Source organism: Nothobranchius furzeri, chromosome 17 (assembly GCF_043380555.1).
Source record: "Nothobranchius furzeri strain GRZ-AD chromosome 17, NfurGRZ-RIMD1, whole genome shotgun sequence".
Classification (NCBI taxonomy): Eukaryota; Metazoa; Chordata; class Actinopteri; order Cyprinodontiformes; family Nothobranchiidae; genus Nothobranchius; species Nothobranchius furzeri.
The window spans coordinates 48,633,792-48,653,977 of record NC_091757.1 but is presented as its reverse complement, the minus strand read 5'-3'; the positions used below and the strand labels follow the sequence as shown (position 1 = coordinate 48,653,977).

Below are 20,186 nucleotides of genomic sequence, written 5' to 3'. Positions count from 1 at the left end.
AAACGGAAGTGATGCCATGAACAGCTGGCGGCTCTGATGAAGGCGGAAGTTGCGGCCGAAACATGTCAGCCGAAGGTAAAGAAACATCTAGTTACTTCACTGTGTTAAATAAAAAATAATAATAAGATAATTATGAATCAAAACACGGAACAAATATACAGAAGAGTTCTTTAAGGCTTCCTGAGGTGTCCTAATTGTTATGAAAGTAAAGACGTAATAATCATGAAAAAACACCAGAGTAGGACTAAACTATTCCTGGTTTTATTGAAAAACACCCAACAGCCGATCTGGACACACACCAGCAGAGACACACTGTGAGTGTGGTGCCAGTGCACCACTCCTCTCTTCATCATTCCCACTGCTGGCTCTTGGCTCTTTTTGGAGGTGGACCAGATGTGATCGACTGTTCGTCCTCCAGTGGAGACTCGAAGTGAGCATCATCTGTAGGCTGGATGTTCTGTGAAGTAGCACTCTCCATCTTCCCAAAGGTAGATAGTGCTGAAATCAGGTTGCTGTCTGTGTGAATTTTTTCGAAGGATGACAAGAAGGATTCTAATGGGGCTTGGAAGGTCTTGTCCTTTTTAAACTTGTCCATGAGGTCATCAAACATGGATCTCAAACGACTCTCAACATGCTCAGCATCCAACTCACTTTGAACAGATGCTTCTTCAGCTCCAGAGTCTTCTGATGCTGGGGGAGAGGTTGTTAGAACTTCTTCTTGGATGCCTGTTTTGCATAAATTGTGTACGTGAGAGTGAGATAGACGGTTAAGTGTCTGATTGATGTGAATAAGATCATTTCTACATGTGGAAATCTCTGCATGTGTATTCTATTCCTCTTGTCATTTTAGTTGTTGGAAGCAGTAATTTCATGTAACCTCGTGCCTCTATGCACCTTTTGCATATGTAAACATTACAGGAAACAATATACCTGTGGCCATCTCATACAAGGACTTATTTGGCATGAAGGATGTCACTGGAAGGTGATGGTGGCCTTCTTGCAGCTTGAAGGCCTGAGTTACAGCATGTTGGTGTTTGCAGAGTGCACCACTGCTGCCAGCTGGGCAGGTGCACATGCCCAAGGAGATGTTCACCAGATAAATGCCTCCTGTTTTGGTTGTAACTGTGTAAATTGATTCATCTTCCTAGAATATGAAAACACAGAGATAGATGTTGATGTTAGAAAAGGGCATTTTGTAAATAAGCTGAATGGCAAACCAGATCTCATTCAAGTCTAACTAGTTTGCAAATATAAGGAACGATTACCTTTAAAAAACACAACTTTATCAACTATAGCATGATAAAAGTGAGAAATCTCAATTTTTAGAAACAATAGATTGTTGCAACCCACCCCCTCCCCCACTAGTGCTGCTGGGTCCTAGTGACTGGTCTAGGTGTACCCTTACTTTGCAAATACAATACACACCTGGACTATCCTGTCAGGGTCTACGCCATCGGGTTGGAACTCACACCTCACAGGCCTGCCGCTTGCTACACCCAGGAGTCGCTTTGTGTAGTAGCCTTCCAGCCTCGTGCAAATCAAGTCAACCAGTTGGATGATGGTGTGGGTCTTCAACCTGGAGGGAAAGCAATACAGAACAGAATGGTTCTGAATTGGACTTGTTGCTCTCGATAGAAGAAAATCTAATTCATGGAGAAGTTAAAAGATTGTTATAATAATTCACCAGCCATTCGTCCTTTGCCAGTGTTGGTAGTAATGCAGTACAAAAGTAATTAATTACTGTAATGCATTGCTTTTTGATGTAATGTGGTAATGTAAGGCATTACAGGGAAAGAAAATGGTAATATTTACTCGGTACAATTGTCAGTAACGCGGTAATTACAATGCATTTTTAAACCCAGAATCAAGATGTGTTCCTTAAAAATTCAAATTGCGGGAAACCCGAAGAAAGATCCAGTATCTGCATATATTACGTCATTTATGGACTCAGCTTTGCGGGCAGAGGGGACGCAGCGGTAACGGCTCAAATACTCCAGCGGCATCCTCCACGCGGCCGCTGTTACATTCACAAAATCGCTCCACTAAAACAAAATAATTCACTTGCGATCGTTCATATCAGCGCATATTCTCTGGTATTTTGTGCTTTTCTGACGTGCTTTGCCTCAGCTGAGTTCATAATCTGTGCCCCGGTGATTTCAACTCATTGCTGCTGGAGCACCGCGCATGTCAAGATCCCTTTGGCTGATTAGTTAGAAAGTAGGAAGTCTAGGAAACAGTTTTTTCTGGAAGACGGAGAGAACATGCAGCATGCAGGACGGTTAGAGAGAGAAAGGGCAGGAAATTATTCAAATAAAATCAAGAAAAAAAGAAAAAAGTAGGTAGATTTATTCCCAATACACATTTTTACCAGTGGAAAGCAATAATATCTAAGCATTTAATATTTATACATGTGATAGAATCAGATCACCCCAGAAGTCAGTTCCACATCCAGGGCCGTATCAAGGCATTTGGGGACCAAGGCAAATATAGGCTTGGAGCCCCCACCACCTCACTCCCTGCTCAGTTAATATAAGATGGCAGCGTGCTGAGTGTACAGATTGTTGTTGCTTTTATTTAATAAACAATCATTTTAAAGCACTGTTATTATATCTGACTGTTTTTAACAGCAATCCTAGCTCAGACACCACATCACCTTCCACATATATGTCATGAGCTCACTGAGCGTCACATTACCAGATTCATACTGAAGTTGTGTTGGTGAAAGTAACTTAAAGTAATGCAAAAGTAGTGTAATGCCTTACATTTTAAAATCAGTAATATTGTAATGTAATGAATTACTTTAAAATGAGGGTAACAAGTAATAAATAATGCATTACAGTTTTGAAGTAACTTGCCCAACACTGTCCTTTGCCTCCAGCACCGTCCTGACGCTCAACACCCTCATCCCAAACATCCCCAGCAATCCAAATAGGGAACACCGCTCACGCACACACTGCTGGCAGTAAGCCATTAGTAAACAGCGGCACATACGAGGTCCACCCTGACCCCAGATAGCCCTCAAACTCCTCTGCCAGCCTACTCTCCTGGCCCAAGAAAGACAGGTCTACCTCTGAAACTGGCAACAGCCATGGCGGAACATCTGGCAAGACCAAGTGCAAAACCACAGGCCAGTCCAGGAGGCCCAACCCCTCCGCCTGCCCTCTAAGCCGCTCAAGAAAGCCTCCTCGCGCCACCAAACTCCCAGTGCTCCATCAGTAAACCCGACGCTGCAGTCGTCACCCCCATGCCCTTCGTCCTCAACAGGAAACGCAACCCCAACTTGTCCCATCGATACTCCAGCGGTATTTCACCCACCTCCACCTGAAGTGCAGACACGGGAGTCGTACGAAAGGCCCCGCTGCACCCCCCCAAAGCACAGCTGCCTGCACTACAGCCTGTGTAAAGTCGAGGGGGCAGCCGAGCCATACACGAAGAACCCATAGTCCAGGATTGACCAAACAACACCCCTGTAAATCAACAGCAGTGCACTCCTGTACGCCCCCCAAGCCGTTCCGGCCAAGCATCGCATTGCATTCAGCACCCGACCACCCCTGGCCACCAGGTCCTTCACGTGTACCCCCAAGTCATCTTCTCGTCTGACCACATACCCAAATACTTAAAGGTAGCCAGCCCCTCAAGATCCTGCGATTCCAACCCCCCAACCTCTTAGTGCTGAGTGACAAGTGGGGAGGCATTGGGTCCCATTTTTGTTAAAGTCTTTGGCATGACCCGACTGGGATTTGAACCCTGATATACCAGTTTCAGGGCAGACACTATTTACCACTAGGCCTCTGAGCTGGTCCACATTTACGCCACGTTTAATGCTCCTCCTTTCATCCTGGAAGAAGAATGTGAAGCTCGCTAAACAATTTTATTTTCTCTTCGTCTGGTTTAATGACGTAAATTTGGTCAGACGAGCTGTTGGGAGTACATCATATGTACACTAAACATTAAAAAAAAAACTTTTGCCGTCTGTCAAAAATAAGCACTTTCTTGGCACCAACACGCGTCTTTAAAATTTGCGGACATCGTATGTGAAACCGTCTTCCCTTTACTATTATATATAGTACTGCCTGACTGTTGCCAGTACACATTCCCAAAATAGGTTGTGTGTGTGTGTGCAGCTTTGGTTTCACCATAAACATAGTTTTAAAACCTTTATACTTTTTTCATCACTACCTGTAGAAGATGCTGTCTTTCAAGATCCTCACGGTGTTCTCAACAAAATTGTTTGTGGTTTCACACCATGTGGAAAGACCAGTGCATAGACAGGTAGCCCAGTCCCTGCGTTGGGCAAACACTGCAGTCAAATGGTCCCGGTACTGCTGGTTCTTCAGCACCACTGGGTCCAGGAGGGCCTGGTGGTAGGTGGTCTTCAGCTCCACTGGTGACCTGGCACACACCAGTTTTTTGAAGATGTCCAGCAACCACTGCCGGTCCTCCACTGGTACCTGTGATAAAATCATTATTTCATGTATCTTACATACCAGTAAGGCCAGTTTATTTAACAACTTAGAGATTTGAGTCTGGGATTTAAAAAAAATGTTCGAATTTAAACAAAACCAATACATAGTAAGAATAAAACGATATGAACTCCTCTGACGAACCTCGTGGTGACCGTCCCAGAGCCATCTCCACATGGCATGCAGCACATGAAAGACGCTGAGGAGGGGCGTGGTCTGGGGGAACAAATTCTGCAGAGCCTGCCGCAGGGCTTTGCAGTCGTTGGTCATGAAAACATTCGGGCCTAGCTCTCCTCTTCCATAAAAAGCATCCCCTGGTAGTAAAGTCTTCAGCAGGTTGAGTCCCGTTGCAATGCTGTTTTGGGACTCCGACTTTGTGACGATGACTCCCAGTGGGAGCCCGCCTGCAGCCGAATGGGTCAGCAGGAGGAACGCTCTGCTGTTCTTGCCACAGTATCCTGACAGAAACAAATTATTATTTTCCATCTAAGTGTGTGGTCCCTGGTTGAATTAACACAGAATAACACCCTCAGATTTTGTAACCTAATCTTTTGGAATATGAGTAACTAGTAACATAACAGATAGATGACCACATAACAGATGAAGAATAACCTAATCCAGCAGTGGTAACACACCTGATGAATCAATGACGACTATTTCTCCACTGTGTCTCGCCAGTCTGTGGATCCTCTTCATGAGTGGAGTACAGAAAGCGACAACTATTTGTCCATCTGCAGTCAACTCCATCAGACCACATGTCTCCCTTTGCTCATTGTTGTAAACCACAAGACGTTCCTGAAGATCTTGAATCACGGAGTCCCCTGATGCTGCTACGTAAGTCTTCTTGAAGATAGAGTTATACAATCTGTAAAAGCAATAATTAGTGGGGACACATTTATTCTGAGGCCACTTAAAACATGACCATGTGCATAAACATTATGCAATAAGTAGGGATGCACCAATACCACTTTTTTCCAAACCGATACTTGTATCTGAATATTTGCCGATACCGATTACCGATACCTAGACCTCAACCACACAAAAAAATGCAATGATTTGGAATACAGATTTTATTTTCTTCTCTGCTTTCAACAGGAAAAGACTGTGAGGTAGATAAAAAGTAAAATATATGAATAGAAATGACAAGTTACAGTGAAGCCATTTTCAAGCAACTGCATTAGTATCGGTTGCTGGTATCGGTTAACTTTTATACCAGTATCGGTATCGGTGCAATAAGCAATAAATATAAAACTGACCGGTAGCAGAAGGAGAAGTCTGGGCAGATGGACCTATCTGCAGACGCGTCCACGTATGAATCACCCAGCTCCTCCTGAAGATCATACTTTAGGGTGTTCAGGGCTGAACAGGGCGAGTGTCCACTCTGGAAAAGCTTCTCCAGCTTCTCCACAGTTTCTTTGGACACACTGCGCTGCTTTAGGATCTCTGCAGAGTCAAGGGGGTGATTGTGGTTATGTTTGATGGTCACATGTGTCAATAACCCCTCCTGAATATGACCATCCTTGGATCTATACAGTATGAAAAGAAAACAGGAGCCTGATTAAACAGCTTGTAAGATTTATTTTCTAAATGATTCTATTCTGTTGTGAAAAAAAAAAAAACACAGCCCACCTGGACCTCCTGTTCTGACTAAAGGAGAGCTTTTTCACCACGAGGTAGAGTCCAGCCGGACAGTTTGTGTTCTTTTTAGTGTACGCTGCGTTTCTCGTATTGTGTTGGCACCTCATGTTAACCTTTGAACACAGAGAAGCTTCATTAATGCTTTGATTAAATAAACAATTACAACAAGAAACATGACTATTCTAAATCTTACACGGTAGCTATTGTGCCGAACTTTATTCTTAGTATTAGGAAACGTTTGCTCCTTTCTTAAGGTCACTCTTGAGGACCGCTGGAAGTCCTCCAACCATGCCTCTGCCTCCTCTCTGGTGAAATATTGGAGCTTTAAAATGACTTCGAAACCTTCCTCCAGTGGTCTGTATGAGCACATGGAATGGCAGTACCCCTCTGGCAGAAGTTGCTGTTTAAATAAATTAAAAATTATTTTAAAATATCATTCGTAGTTTTTAAGTCAAACTTACCATGAACTCTTGATTTGCATTGTAGTAGAAAAAAGTACAGAGAACAGGGAGAGGCTAGATCAGTGGTCTGCAACCCTTACAACCCAAACAGCCGTTCTTCCCCTCAGTTCACTGGAATAAAACTGGTTCAGTGTTGAAAACACTGATAAATTTCTACAGAAGACTTGGGAAAAGGTTTTATTTCTGCCTATGAATGACTAAAAACTCAGTTTAAAATCTGAATTCTTATTTTTTCTTAAGTTGTTAATTTTTAACACATATTTTCTATTAAAGTGGCAGTGTTTAGTTTCCTGGCACTAGGGGGCAGTACATACAATTCAGGGTAGTTTTACACCATATCACAATGACAGTCGCTAGATTAAAAGAACCTTATGGTAAATGTTGTTACCTGTGGAGCAGAAACACTTTGATGGTCCTTCAGTTACTTCCATAGAGAGAATACAACGCCCATTGTAGCTTTCCCACGGTGTACTTTCTGGATCTGCTCGGGTTCTTGCACCTGCCGATGACTTCATCATACTAGAGCCCTGCACTGAAGCCCTAGGCCCGGGGTCAGCCCGGCCCAACGGCCGGGCTTCGGGCCAACGACTATGGCGCGGTATGGGGGCCAAAATTAAGACTACTGCCCAGCAGCAGGAGGCTATATAAATTCCGAAGTAAACTACTGATCTGATTAATGATAAGCTGGTGCCGGTAACTGAGAGGCTGGCGCTGCTTACTGAGGAATAGCACCTTTACCGGCGTTATTACTAGATACGCTAGGGACTAGCAGCCCTCGGCTGGTCATTGCCTGGTTCACACACTCCTTCCGCTGTCTATTAGCATGAATAGGCTAACGTTAGCCTGGACGGGCTGGTGTTAGCATTGGAGAGGCTTGCCATTAGCGTGCCTAGGCTGGCCACTAGATGGATTTCCTACCTCCTCGATGGACCATTAGCATGGATAGGTTGGCGTTAGCATCAGAGAGGCTAGCCATTAGCGTGCCTAGGCATGCCACTAGCTGGATTTCCTACGCCCTTGACGGACCTTAAGCATGGATAGGCTGGCATTAGCATAGGAGAGGCTAGCCATTAGCATGTCTCGGAGAGTCACTAGTCAGCTAGTGGCCAGCCTAGGCACGCTAATGGCTAGCCTCTCCAATGCTAATGTCAGCCTATCCATGCTAATGGTCTGTCAAGGGGGTAGGAAATCCAGCTAGTGGCATGCCTAGGCACGCTAATGGCTAGCCTCTCCAATGCTATTGTCAGCCTATCCATGCTAATGGTCTGTCAAGGGGGTAGGAAATCCAGCTAGTGGCCAGCCTAGGCACGCTAATGGCTAGCCTCTCCAATGCTAACAGTTAAAAAAAAGTCAGGCTCGGGTTGGGCCAGAGAATCCTGAAAACCTTTTTGGACAGGGTGGGGCTCCACCTCCTCGGGCCGGACACGGGCTCAGATTTTAGGCCCGTGCAGGGCTCTACATCATACTATGGCAATACTGCTCGGACAAAAATTTTTGTTTTCGAATACGTTCTTTCACGTATGTTTCAGAAACAGTTTAGCAGTCTTGTTATTAAATTTGTGTTTCATACTACCTAAATATTTTTCAACGTGAAAAAGTAACTTTCATAAGTTGTACTTACAGCCAATCATCTAGTGTGACATCATCAACAGGCGCGGGACCCCAAGCCAGCCACAAGGAGACATGGCGTCTAATTTGGCGTCCCCCAAAGGGACTAGACCCATGCCCTATATACTTTAAACCCAACTTTTATGGTTATATATTACGAAGGGGTCAATATTTTTCAACAACTGGACATAATTTTATTCGTTTTCAACAACGTTCCAATGGATACTTCCAGAGATTACTGGTAAAAACAACACATTGTCTCTTTAAGTTAAGAAATCAAGAATTAGGAAAAATTTACAAAACATTTGCAAAAATTTGTTGTTTATTTTTGGAAAATCATTAAAAATTAATTAACCAGTCTAAAACTGGTACTTCTATGTCATTCCCTTATGGAAATTAGGGCTGGGCGATAAATCGGAAATGTATCGTTATCAAAACTTCTGACTCTTATCGAGATAATTGTTCCCATGTCAATAAATTTGATAGTAAAAAAATTAAAAGATGTGTGTAGGTTGGCAACATTCATGTCCCTTTAAGAAGCTGTGCCGCCTTGAGCCACATAAAAGTGTGACTCAACATAATACATGTGACAGCCCCATCTAGTGGACAACTTTTGTCTCTGCGCATACCTGTAGTTATCACCCATTTATAGTTATCAAGGTAAACTCCTCAATATATCGTGATATTGATTTTAGGCCATATCGCCCAGCCCTAATGGAAGTTCAATGCAATTCCATAAAAAAATGAAAAGTTGCTTAAACCAAATACAAACGTATGCGTTAAATACCAAAGTAAAAAGGTATTTCACTGTAAACCAAATAAAATCAACAAAAAACTAACCAAGTTAATCAATAAACTTAAGCTGTAATTGCTCACAAGTAGGGATGCACCAATACGATACTGGTATGGGTGCCGATACAGATACTGATACCAGTATCAGTAAAAGTTAGCAGATACCAGTAACTGATACCAATGCAGTTGCTTGAAAGTGACTTCACTGTAACTTGTCATTTCTATTCACCTAATATTTTAGTTTTGTGATCACTTTCACTTATATTACTTTTTATCTACCTCACAGTCTTTTCCTATTGAAAACAGAAGAAAATAAAACCTGTATTCCAATTCATTGCATTTTTTTTGAGTGGTAGAAGTATCTGTATCGGTAATCGGTATCGGCGAGTACTCAGATCCAAGTATTGGTATCGTATCGGTTTGGAAAAAAGTGGTATCGTTGCATCCCTACTCACAAGTAGCTTATTGAACAGGCATGTCCTCACTATTAAACCAAAATGAGTGCACTTGAAAATAAATAACAGTGTAATTTCCGCCTAGCTTTTAAAGAGAGCCAGGACAGACAGTTATACATGTGACAGTGATGGGTTCTCAAAGGACAACGCAAAACAAAACAACATTAACAAATAAAAATAACATTAGGTTTTGATAAATTATATGAGCAAAGTCTAGAATTGGAAATAAATCACTAAGTTCTTCCTCACACTTAAGTTAAAACTATTGATAGGTTTTTTTTTAGGAGCAATGGACCTTATTTGAGATGGGTTGAATATGTAATCTAAAGGATAAAACAGCAAAATTTTTACTTTTGTCTGAAGAATGCAAATGCAACGAGTCCATGAAGGGTAATTTTGGAGCACCATATAAAGCCGAGTTAAAGATATTTCTATGCAAAAGCATCAGATGCTAATTGTGGAAGGTGCTAAGAAGGACCTCTTTTGGCTCCGGGGCCTCAGGTTGCAGACCCCTGGCTAGATCCCATCAGCACAATCAAAAAATAACCATTTCATTCTGGAGCTGCACTCCCTGACTTGATCCTAACCTCAAGATCCTCCGGTACGGCGTCCTCCAACTTCTCCTTTGCACAAACGTGACACCAGTGACACTTAGCATTCATGGCTGTATACACAAACAATTGTTATTACAAATAATATTTTACACACACTTAATGTTAATACACTAATCTTGTTATTTACAGTTTAAAACAGGGTACCAAAAATATATATACAAAAGAAACATACCCATCTTGAATTACAGTCAATAACCAAATAGACGCTAAGAAAAAATGACCACAAGGACCTTACAGATGTTCATTGATTTTACTGATCTGTTAGCAGATAGGGAAACACACATACAGGTGAAACTTGAAAAATTAGAATATGGTGCAAAAGTTCATTTATTTAAAAAGTGAAACTAAAATGCGACATGGACTCATTACATGCAAAGCCAGATATTTCGAGCCTTTATTTGTTATAATTTTGATGATTATTGGCTTATAGTAGGGCTGGGCGATATGGCCTCAAATCTATATTGCGATATAATCTGAAGCATGTGCGGTAACGATATATATTGCGATATATTTTTTGCTCTGTTTACATATTTGAAAATGACATGCTTTTAAATATCCTCATGTGGCAAATATATGCCACATGAGGCAGATATAGGCCTCCTCCTCCGTCCACTCCATGCTTGCAGTCACTGCCATTCTGTTGCCCCAATGTCAGCAGGGTGCACATCTTAGTGACGTCATGTGTTATCGCAATATCGCGGCATTGCGATATAGCCAAAAACTCTATCATTACCCAATTTTATATCGTTTCTACCTTATATCGTTTATATTGCCCACCCCTAGATTATAGCTTTTAAAAACCCTAAATTCAAAATTTCTGAATATTGTAAAAAGATTCAATATTCTAGGCCCAAATGTCACACTCTGATCAGCTAATTAATCAAAACTACATGCAAAGGACTTTTAGATGGTTTCTTCGTCTGGTTGGATTACTGAAATCAATACACTTTTGAACACTATTCTAATTTTTTTTTGTTTCACCAGCATATGTATTTTCTTTTCTTATTTTCTGTGAAACTACAATGCAAATTACAACTCTGTTTTTTCAGCTAACATGAAGCAACTTGGGATGGACAAAAACAGGCTTCGGTTTCAATCGTTTTTCACTTCTATTAGGGGTAGACCGACATCTTGGGTGATAATTACCGCTTTTTAAACATCGGCACCAACCGATATTTGTCCTTAGTAAAGCCAATTTAAAGTCAGGCACATCCTCTGGCAGCCTGGTGCTGTTGCTGAAATTTATTTAAATGTACTTTTACGTTCACTAATAACATCTGCATGCTAAATACTCAACACTGACTTTATTTAGGTATCTGACTTTAACACTGAGCAGTGCACAGAGTTAAGAATTAACAGTTAAATTCAGAGTTCAAAAAAATGATTCAGCTTTTGAAATGTTGTTGTTAGTGACATTTTAGCATGAAAATAAGATGGCAAACGTCTAGATATCGGCCCATAGAAATCTGCAGTACATATCGACCATCGGCTGACCATGTCTCCTGCATATCAGCATTGGTATCAGCAACAGAAAAACCAATATCGGTCGACCTCTAATTTCTGTTGCACTTATCGTGATCTGGAGTTGTGCTAAGGCTCAAAACTGCAAACAATGCAAAATAAAAAATAAATAAATAAAATAAAAACACATCTGTCTGCCCCCTTCTCACACGCGAGCGCGCGCACTCACACAAACACAAACACTATGGCGACATACACACACTCCTCTGCACACCCCACTGCCACCATTACAGCCTCACTTCAAAACATTTCAGTTTTACAAAAGTAATTCCTTCCTAAGACAAATATCCACTTGTCCCTGTGCGCTAGGCAGGCGAGCTAGCTGTCTAGCTAACATCGCTTGAGTAAAGTTAGCGTTAGCTCACGTTCTAAGACAGTAGCAATAACATTTACCTCTACGCGCGGACTCATTTACAACTTCTCCGTGATTCAGATCTGAGCCAGCCAGTGCGGGACTCCGGAAAAGAAGTCAAAACCAAGATGGTGTGTAACCGTTTTCAGAACGGTGCTGTGAATGCGGTAGCGCCCCCTTCTGGATAGGATGTTAAGTGTAATCAGTTTTTGTTTTTTTCTTGTCAGATTTTTGACTTTTTCATTTTTTATAAATTTGTGGCTTTTCATGTTGGGATCTGCGGTCAAATATTACGATTATAAGAAAATATTGCTTAGTAAATTTCTACACTGTAGTTTATTACGTCTTCATACATAAAAACATGTAAGGCAAAATGATTCAATTTTTTTTATATTTTTGGCAAAATAGAAATGTTTGCACCAAGTTAAATCCAATTCTAACAAACTGATAATAATGGACACAATAACGTTAAACTAGATTTATTTTTATTTGACAATTTGAAACAAACAACCTTTGTGGGAGTTATCCTCCAATCACCTTGTCATGTCATGGAAATATTCTTATTAGTGTACTGCAGCGTTCACTTCAAATCCAACACATACACAATCTGAGAACCACATTTTATTTTAAATGTTCTGACATGGATGTGTCTTATTAAAGTCAAAACACAATTATGTTATAGTGTGATGTATTCATTCTATATCATACAGACAACATTTCAATTGGTTTTGACTTAACAGGCTGTTTGTACCATCCTAACAGCTTTAATTACAGCTACAGTAAAGCTCGTTTCATCTCAGAAATACAGGAATCTGTGCCAAAAGTAGCAACCTGTGATTTATGGTCTATTTTGCTCCCATCAGTATCAGTAGTAAATACAGCGAGTGTGGTGAATGGGAATGTGAGCCATCTCTTTGTGGTGCTCCTTGGCGAAAGGCCACAGGTAGAAGTCGATGACAGTGGCGTTGATGTCACAAGTCTGTCCATCTCTTTCCTGCACCAGCTTCTGAAGGCGTTCCTTGATCAGCTCCACGGACCAAATGGAACAACCTCGGATCTCAACTTCTCTCCGGTCTCCAGAAAGCAGCAGTTCACCTGAGAGAGATAAAATTCACCGATTTATTAGTATATGAGTTGTCCAGATTAGAGGATGGATGTTCTCCTGTCTCACCGTTCTTCAGTACTTGCATCAGCGTGTCCGAGTATCTTAGTACTCCCAAGTAGACGAGCGCCTGAGGAACCCTGTAGTCTGCAAACATGGTGAGCCAGTCCATGTTAGTGATGCTGCCCTCTCCCCGGGCCTCCATCACACCCCAGAAATCTGCCACTAAGATCTGAGCTCGCTTGTAGAAAGAGATCCTTCTGCCCTGAAAAAAGAAACAGCAGAGAAAAGCAAATATAAACCTGTTCTTGTGCTTGCAACTCTTCCTTTGGCCAGGGGGTGGAACTCTCAAATCACAATGTATTTCAAGCTCTCTATGTTAGAAATTTGAATATAAGAAAGTATCAAAAATTGTCTGGATCACTATTTTTTGCACGTCTCCACGTTTAATTTGCCTTCTGAACTCTGACCTCATACGTAGCCTCATCCCTGTAGGACGGGATCTTCTCCACAATGAGCTCCACCATCTTCTGGGCGTCATTTCCTGCCTGGCTGATGAAACTCCGAAAACTTCCCCCATGTTCCAGCAGTACGCGGCCGCCCTCAGTCAGAGCCTAGCTAGAAAGAGTCAGATTTAGCTACTATGATGAACTGAGGTAAGGAGCTATACTTCCAATTTCTCTTCTTATCACAGTAATGAAGCAACTGTAACGCTGCAAGTCTGATTAAAAAAAGTTGTTTTCTGAGTAAAAACATCAGTTTTATTTGCAAAATAAAATAAAAACATTCAGCAAAACATTAAAACTCACAAAACGGTGAAAAAACTAGTGAAAGAATGTGTTAATTTAAGATATTAGTTTCGTAAAATAAAAACACAAAAGCAGAAATATGTCACGTGTAAACCTTTAGAAAAAGTCAGGGATACTTAATCATTTCTATCATCCAATATAACATTATGGGTTAATTTACTGTCATTAACAATAAAAAAACACAAAAGTACTTCTTAATACAAGATTCCATTGTTTCCCTTTAGTGTAGAAACCAGACATTTTAACTATTATTATTGAAAGAACAGCATTTTCCAATAACAACTTGTTTGAATCAGATCCTGCCTACAAAACGGAGCCAAATAATATAAAATTACAAAAAGCTAGACATGGTTTATTTTCTATCACCTAGTTTTTGCAAATCATTTTATCTTGTTGCTGCAATTGGCTCAGATGGCAGAGTCAAAACAATTCCTTTTCCTTCCCTAGCTGAAATATATCGATCAGGATTATTTTAGGCAATACATTCTCACTCCCAGCGCGTCAAAAACAAACGCTTGGTCAGCCACCCTCCGCGTCAGACCCCTGACGCCAAAAGTGCCCTTTTTCGTTACTTATGCGCAAAAAGGGGTTTTTCCCCTTTTCTGTCTGCAGATCCTAATGCAGCGTAAAACTGACGCGATGGGATGCCCGCTGATGCGACACCGAACCAGCTCATTTAACCGCACCTAAACCTTAACGTTTTGCTATTAATAACCTTCCCCTCATCCTAACCTTAACCCTCCTGCTACCTAAAACGTTACTCTCACTGTGATCAAGCGTTTGTTTCCCATGCATTCTGACTGAGAATTTTCCTATTTGCCGCCCAAGGGGAACGTTACAACATACCATCTGGTGAGGGGGAGGTTACAAATACCCTCTGCTTTTAACCTCCACCATGGTAGCTGAAACCTCCCCCTCGCGTTGGCTCGGTCCAAACCCGACCAATGACGAGGCGGCTCCCGCCGTTCACTTCATAGAGCCGGCTTTTAGAGCGACCGACACATCACTAATGTGTTCGCTAGCAAGATGGTTAGGGTTAGGATAGGGGTGAGGAGAAGGTTAAATAAGAGGATAAGGTTAGGGTGAGGTACAATGAGCTTGTTTGGTGCCCTGGTTGCGGACATCCCATCGCGTCAGTGTAACGCTGCATTGGGATCTGCAGTCAGAAAGGAGAAACCCCCTTTTCGCACATAAGTGACGAAAAAGGGCACTTTTGGCGTCAGGGGTCTGAGGCGGAGGGTGGCTGACCGAGCGTTTGTTTTTGACGCGCTGGGAGTGAGAATGTGTTGTTTTAGGACCTGGTGGCGCTCCTGAAGCATGGGCATGGCTATTTCATTGTCTGATCGAAGGACAAGTCCCAACTCCTCCACGCTCATCTGGGAGAAGTACTTGGGATCAGTAATTGGTACACCTGTGGAGAGTGGGAATTAATGTAAGAAATGTGCTGTTGAGAAACGTATACAGTCTCACGGTCTCAATTTCTTCACATTAGACTCGATGACATCATTAGTTCTGCTCTCATGCTGTCGGGCCCTTGAGAATCACACTCTGGCACAAGGCTACCTGCGTCGTTCTGCGTGAATGTCTCATAGTTATAACGAGCACAACAAGAAAGCCAATTCATAAGAGACAAAACTGATTCAGATCCGGAGTCATTCATGCTAATTGTAAATGATGCTCAGGCTCAAGAGAAGCTTCAAGCAATTTCCAAGAAACCAGAGCTTAAAGAGCAAGTCACCCCCAAATCAAATTTTTTTGCTGATAAACTAAATAAACGAGTGTCTAATCGCGCTACAGACACGTGTCGTCAATAATTTGGCAGTTCAGTGCATCTTGGTTAAATTTTAAATATTCTGCCTAAAACTGTCAGTGTTGTGCCGTTGTCAGGTAAAAACTCTGAACTGTATTTGAATTAAAATCTGCCACCGCTATTGGCTAAGAGGTATGCTATGATGTCATCTGGTACATTATGATGTCATAATGCCATTGTGAGCGTGTGTGTGTATTTGTTAGCAGCTCCGCCCTCTCGGTCTGCCAGGCAACAGCATTTGTTGAGTTTTTCAAACAGGAAGTGGGAGTGGAGTTAGACTCTGGTAGGGGGTGACTTGCTGAGTCTAACTCCACTCCCACTTCATGTTTGAAAAACTCAACAAATGCTGTTGCTTGGCAGACCGAGAGGGCGGAGCTGCTAACAAATACACACACACACACACACACAGGCTCACAACAGCATTGTGACATCATAATGTACCGGTTTACATCATAGCATACCTCTTAGCCAATAGCGGTGGCAGATTTAAATTCAAATACAGTTCAGAGTTTTTACCTGACAACGGCACAACACTGACAGTTTTAGGCAGAATATTTAAATTTTAACTAAGATGCACTGAAGTGCCAAATTATTGACGACACGTGTCTGTAGCGCGATTAGACACTCGTTTATTTAGTTTATCAGCAAAAAAAAGTTTATTTGGGGGGTGACTTGCTCTTTAAGTGAAGGACATCAATACAATAACGAATGTAACGAATTTGTTCATCAAGGAGTGGGGTGCCAGCCAGGTTTCTCTCCTAATATATAAGATCAAGTACAGTGATTAGTTAACCTTGATGTATACAAAATTCCTACGAAGGATGCAACATAGAATAGTCTGCACCCTTCTTCTTCAAAGGAGAACTTAAACCAGAAATTACTCGATCATCAACTCACATCACACACCCAACAACATACAACGTAAAAGCTTATGGGTCCTCCTCACTAACCAGTCATTCGTGTCAGCGACGGGGAAGCCACCAATACCCGCTCCGTGCTCGGCGGCACTCTCACAGTCAAACTCAGTATTGTTCTTATTCACGGAACCCGACTTTCTCCCAATGGGTCTCGTGGTTCTCGCAGAAGAACGTAAGCACCGGGGTCCGACAGGCCCGACTCAGAAGTGGAACCCAGGCGAAACAGCTGCGCTTCCCACCTAAACGGCCATCCCGTTCTCTTAATGTCCACTGTGGAACGGTGTTCTTGTCTCTCCTCCGTTTTGTCATTTTTTCCACAAATATTCTCGTTATTTTTTCAACACTACTCGTTTCTATTAATCCTCCCTTTTTCGCTGGTCTGTGTCTCTCCCTCTCACTGTCAGCGGGGCAATCAGACACACCTGATAGGGTCAACCCCCCCCTTTTTAAAGACGCGCTCGCCACAGAGGAAATGACATATGGAAGTAGGTAAGACAAAAATAAAATTAAATAACCAGACTGGCAAACTGCCACACCGTCTATAATAAAACTATTTCTTATTTACTTTACACAATAATTTAAAAGTAAATTTAAAACAACTTGTAATATACTGTATCTTTTGCATCACATCCTGTTGTCAGTCACAAATCTTTTATTTCTGCATAATTGAAAAAAAAAAAAGCTACGTTCTTCACATAACTGCATCTTACAGCAGATTAGGTTAGACGTTCTCATGCTGCATCAGTTTACAACTAAATAAGCACATCTCAGTACTTAGTACTATAGTGGGGCGCTCTCACCTTCTTCCACGGCCCTGGTGATGGAGGCACACAGGGTCATGTAGCCCGTATAAGTCGTGCCTTTATAGGTCACCTCACACTGCTCAGCTTCCTTCTCAGGCCAAAAGGAGAAGTTCATGGTGTCGACCACAAACACCCAGTTTAAGGCCTGCAGTGAGAAAATGCACAAACCATTAAAAAAAAAAGCAAATAGAAGGTAATCTTCTCAAGGGCTACAGAAAACACATTTAATCAATATATTTGCGGTGGTCTCTGGTAGGAATGAATGCCTTGAAAGCCGTACTCAGGGCTAAAAATAGCACTGAAACGCCTGTTTCAGCACATACAAGCCTGTCACATCAGAAGAGGGCTTAACATGGCAGGACTTAGTCTTATTTCCTGATATTTGGACTTCTTGGATTGGATGACAGCAACTCGACTCGACCACTAACTCTGTTTGCTCTGCAACATGGATGTTTAATCTCCACAAATGACACATGCCTGGAGGAGCTTCTGCCATGTGGCAGAGTTGCTAATGCTAACGGTTAGCTTCTGCTAGCCCAGACGTTCTCTGTTGTTTCTGGAAGCTAAACCAACAAGAGCCATCTCATATGGGTGAACCAAGGGACCGTTTGATGTCGATCTTTCAGGCTTTTCGAATCCTTGCATTTCACCTATCAGAAGCTAATGCAGGAAATAGATGTAGGAGACTATTTTCATGTAAAGCCTGCATGAAAAACTCAAGTGACCAATTATAATCAGAAATAATCATTAAAAAAAGTTTTTCAGTGAACCATACCTTAATGTTTTTGTCACACAGTAATCTAGATGTTCTCTAAACCTGGAGAATATTTCTTTACTTTTTTTGTATTTTCTAATAGATTTTAGTCAGGGTGAAAATGATTATTTTAAAGGATAAATAACAGTGATTAATTTCTTCGTATTAATTGTTGTTATATATCATGCTATTTGAAATCTTTGAGAGCAAAGGTAGGCACAGTATATAATAAAATATTACTGTTGGCACTATTGAGATGTTGTTTATCTTAAACACAAGTTCGTTTCATCTGCTTTAAATTACTTTAGTTTAACTGCTAAAACACCCAGCAATACTTTAATCAAGAAATATCAATTCAAATGTCTCTTTTTAGTTAAGAGAAAAACAACTAAACTTAAACCAACTTTAAAAAAAGACCATTCTCATCAAATATCTTTCTTTCTTCATACCAAGATTTATATGTGATATAAGACTACACTACACAAATACACATTTCTAACATTTTATCATGTCCACATTTTTAATCAGGATCAAGAAAAATTATTATTCTACTAAACCTTCTCCAACCATATTAGATTTTCAAACAGTGGATCTGAATATTAATCAAAATATTTTTATTTTTAGCGCAATAAGAAGAAATACCCCATCTTCTTAAAATTACTTCACCTACATTTTAGTACAATTTATAAACCTCTACTTTATTTTTTTATTATTTAAATGCAGCTTAAATTTATTGATCAGTTTGTTAAATAACTTACTTTTTCTTCAACATATTTGACATTTTCTAATAATTTTCATTACTCAAGGAAGTTTACTGGTTTTACAGTTTCATGACTAATCAGTCGCAACACAAATTATTAATAATGCACCTTATTTCATTGATTTTACACATGAAAAAAATCATGAAATGTTTCTACTCTTGACGCTTTATGAACTCCCCTGGTCTGATGTTGGCAACAGAGCCAATGGATTTGCCTTCTTCCATCCGCTGGCTGTCAGGGCTTCACTGTGTCGGAGGCGGTAGAGCATCTCCGCCACCTCCTGCACTCCTCCTTCCTCAATAAACACATCTCGACTGTGTTCTGACACAAACTGCCCTGACTCTCTGGGACACAGAGGTTTCTCCATGATGGGTGGAGCAGATAAACAACTGGGGGGAAAAAACACACATGAGCAACAATCATTCATAAAATATGCATGAATGCTAATGCAGTGAGCAGGTGAAGCTGTGGAAATGGAAAATTAAGATGCCTCCTGGCATTTTCATACTCATTAGTTTGCTAAATAGCCTTGTAGTTAAAAATGTACAAAACTCAGAGGCAGGATCTGTGCTCCTGCTGTGTGAGTTTAATGGCTGTGCCCTTTTCATAGGGAATCTTCACTAACCTTCTACAACCTACAAGTACATCTCAAAGGAAGTGCCACCCTTCCTATTTTATTAGGGAATGCACAAAGAAACCCTGGACTGAAAACTGACAGTGTGTGTTGATAAGCACAGGCCCAGCAATTCAATCTGAGGGAACATGCTTGTACATAAGACAAGATACAAAAAATTATGCAATTTAAATATGCAATTAGATCTCAAATGAAATCCTAAAATTGTATGAAATATGCATAATCTGTTACATTTTATCCGCTTTTTCAGCATGTGTGTTGGTCCATCATAGACAGACACATATGTGGTCCAATACTTTATTTTCAAAATGTTTTACAGTTGAGGATTTTTTTTTTTTATTTAGGCACGAAACTAGGACACCTTTTTGCATGTAGTGTCCACCGTGGATACGTGTTGATAACGTTACACCGAAACAGTACATTGAATCACGGTCAAAGTGCAGAAGCATACATACGCTAGTTTGGGTTGATTTTTTGGAGCAACTACTTCACAAACAAATATTTTGATCAATAAATGATCATATATTCAGCTTTATTGACATGAACTTACTGTTCAACCGCACGAAACAGGCGAAAACTAACCGTGAGGAACCTAAGCGGTGTCTTGTTGCAAAAGGCTCTGGCTTGAAAACCACCCCCAGTCGACTCGCTCCAGTCCCAGCCCTTTACCAATCAGAGTTCCGTTCACAAGC

General features: G+C 41.2%; 2 protein-coding genes across 6 annotated transcripts; both read right to left on the bottom strand.

Annotated features, from left to right (window-relative positions):
- Positions 1–239: 239 nt before the first annotated feature.
- Positions 240–12,064, bottom strand: si:dkey-75a21.2 (uncharacterized). 3 transcript variants are annotated; one of them, XM_015972759.3, is made up of 11 exons: positions 11,946–12,064; positions 10,005–10,081; positions 6,295–6,501; positions 6,093–6,214; positions 5,720–5,989; positions 5,099–5,328; positions 4,608–4,921; positions 4,180–4,451; positions 1,426–1,576; positions 931–1,144; positions 240–726 (listed from the first exon to the last, which is right to left on the bottom strand). In XM_015972759.3, exons 2-11 carry the CDS (start codon positions 10,077–10,079, stop codon positions 350–352), a joined length of 2,232 nt encoding a protein of 743 aa, XP_015828245.1. In that variant the 5' UTR covers positions 10,080–10,081; positions 11,946–12,064; the 3' UTR covers positions 240–349. The 3 variants fall into 3 exon arrangements, with proteins under 3 accessions (XP_015828245.1, XP_015828248.1, XP_015828246.3); XM_015972762.3 differs by lacking the exon at positions 6,295–6,501; XM_015972760.3 differs by lacking the exon at positions 10,005–10,081 and having other exon boundaries at positions 11,946–12,010.
- Positions 12,065–12,372: 308 nt separating this feature from the next.
- On the bottom strand, positions 12,373–20,182 carry qng1 (Q-nucleotide N-glycosylase 1). Of its 3 annotated transcripts, none has more exons than XM_054731522.2 (7): positions 20,077–20,182; positions 19,042–19,249; positions 17,343–17,493; positions 15,114–15,226; positions 13,477–13,620; positions 13,076–13,271; positions 12,373–12,999 (listed from the first exon to the last, which is right to left on the bottom strand). In XM_054731522.2, exons 2-7 carry the CDS (start codon positions 19,225–19,227, stop codon positions 12,770–12,772), a joined length of 1,020 nt encoding a protein of 339 aa, XP_054587497.2. In that variant the 5' UTR covers positions 19,228–19,249; positions 20,077–20,182; the 3' UTR covers positions 12,373–12,769. The 3 variants fall into 3 exon arrangements, with proteins under 3 accessions (XP_054587497.2, XP_054587496.2, XP_054587498.2); XM_054731521.2 differs by having other exon boundaries at positions 20,045–20,159; XM_054731523.2 differs by lacking the exons at positions 17,343–17,493; positions 19,042–19,249; positions 20,077–20,182 and adding an exon at positions 16,576–16,711.
- Between the last annotated feature and the right edge of the window lie 4 nt (positions 20,183–20,186).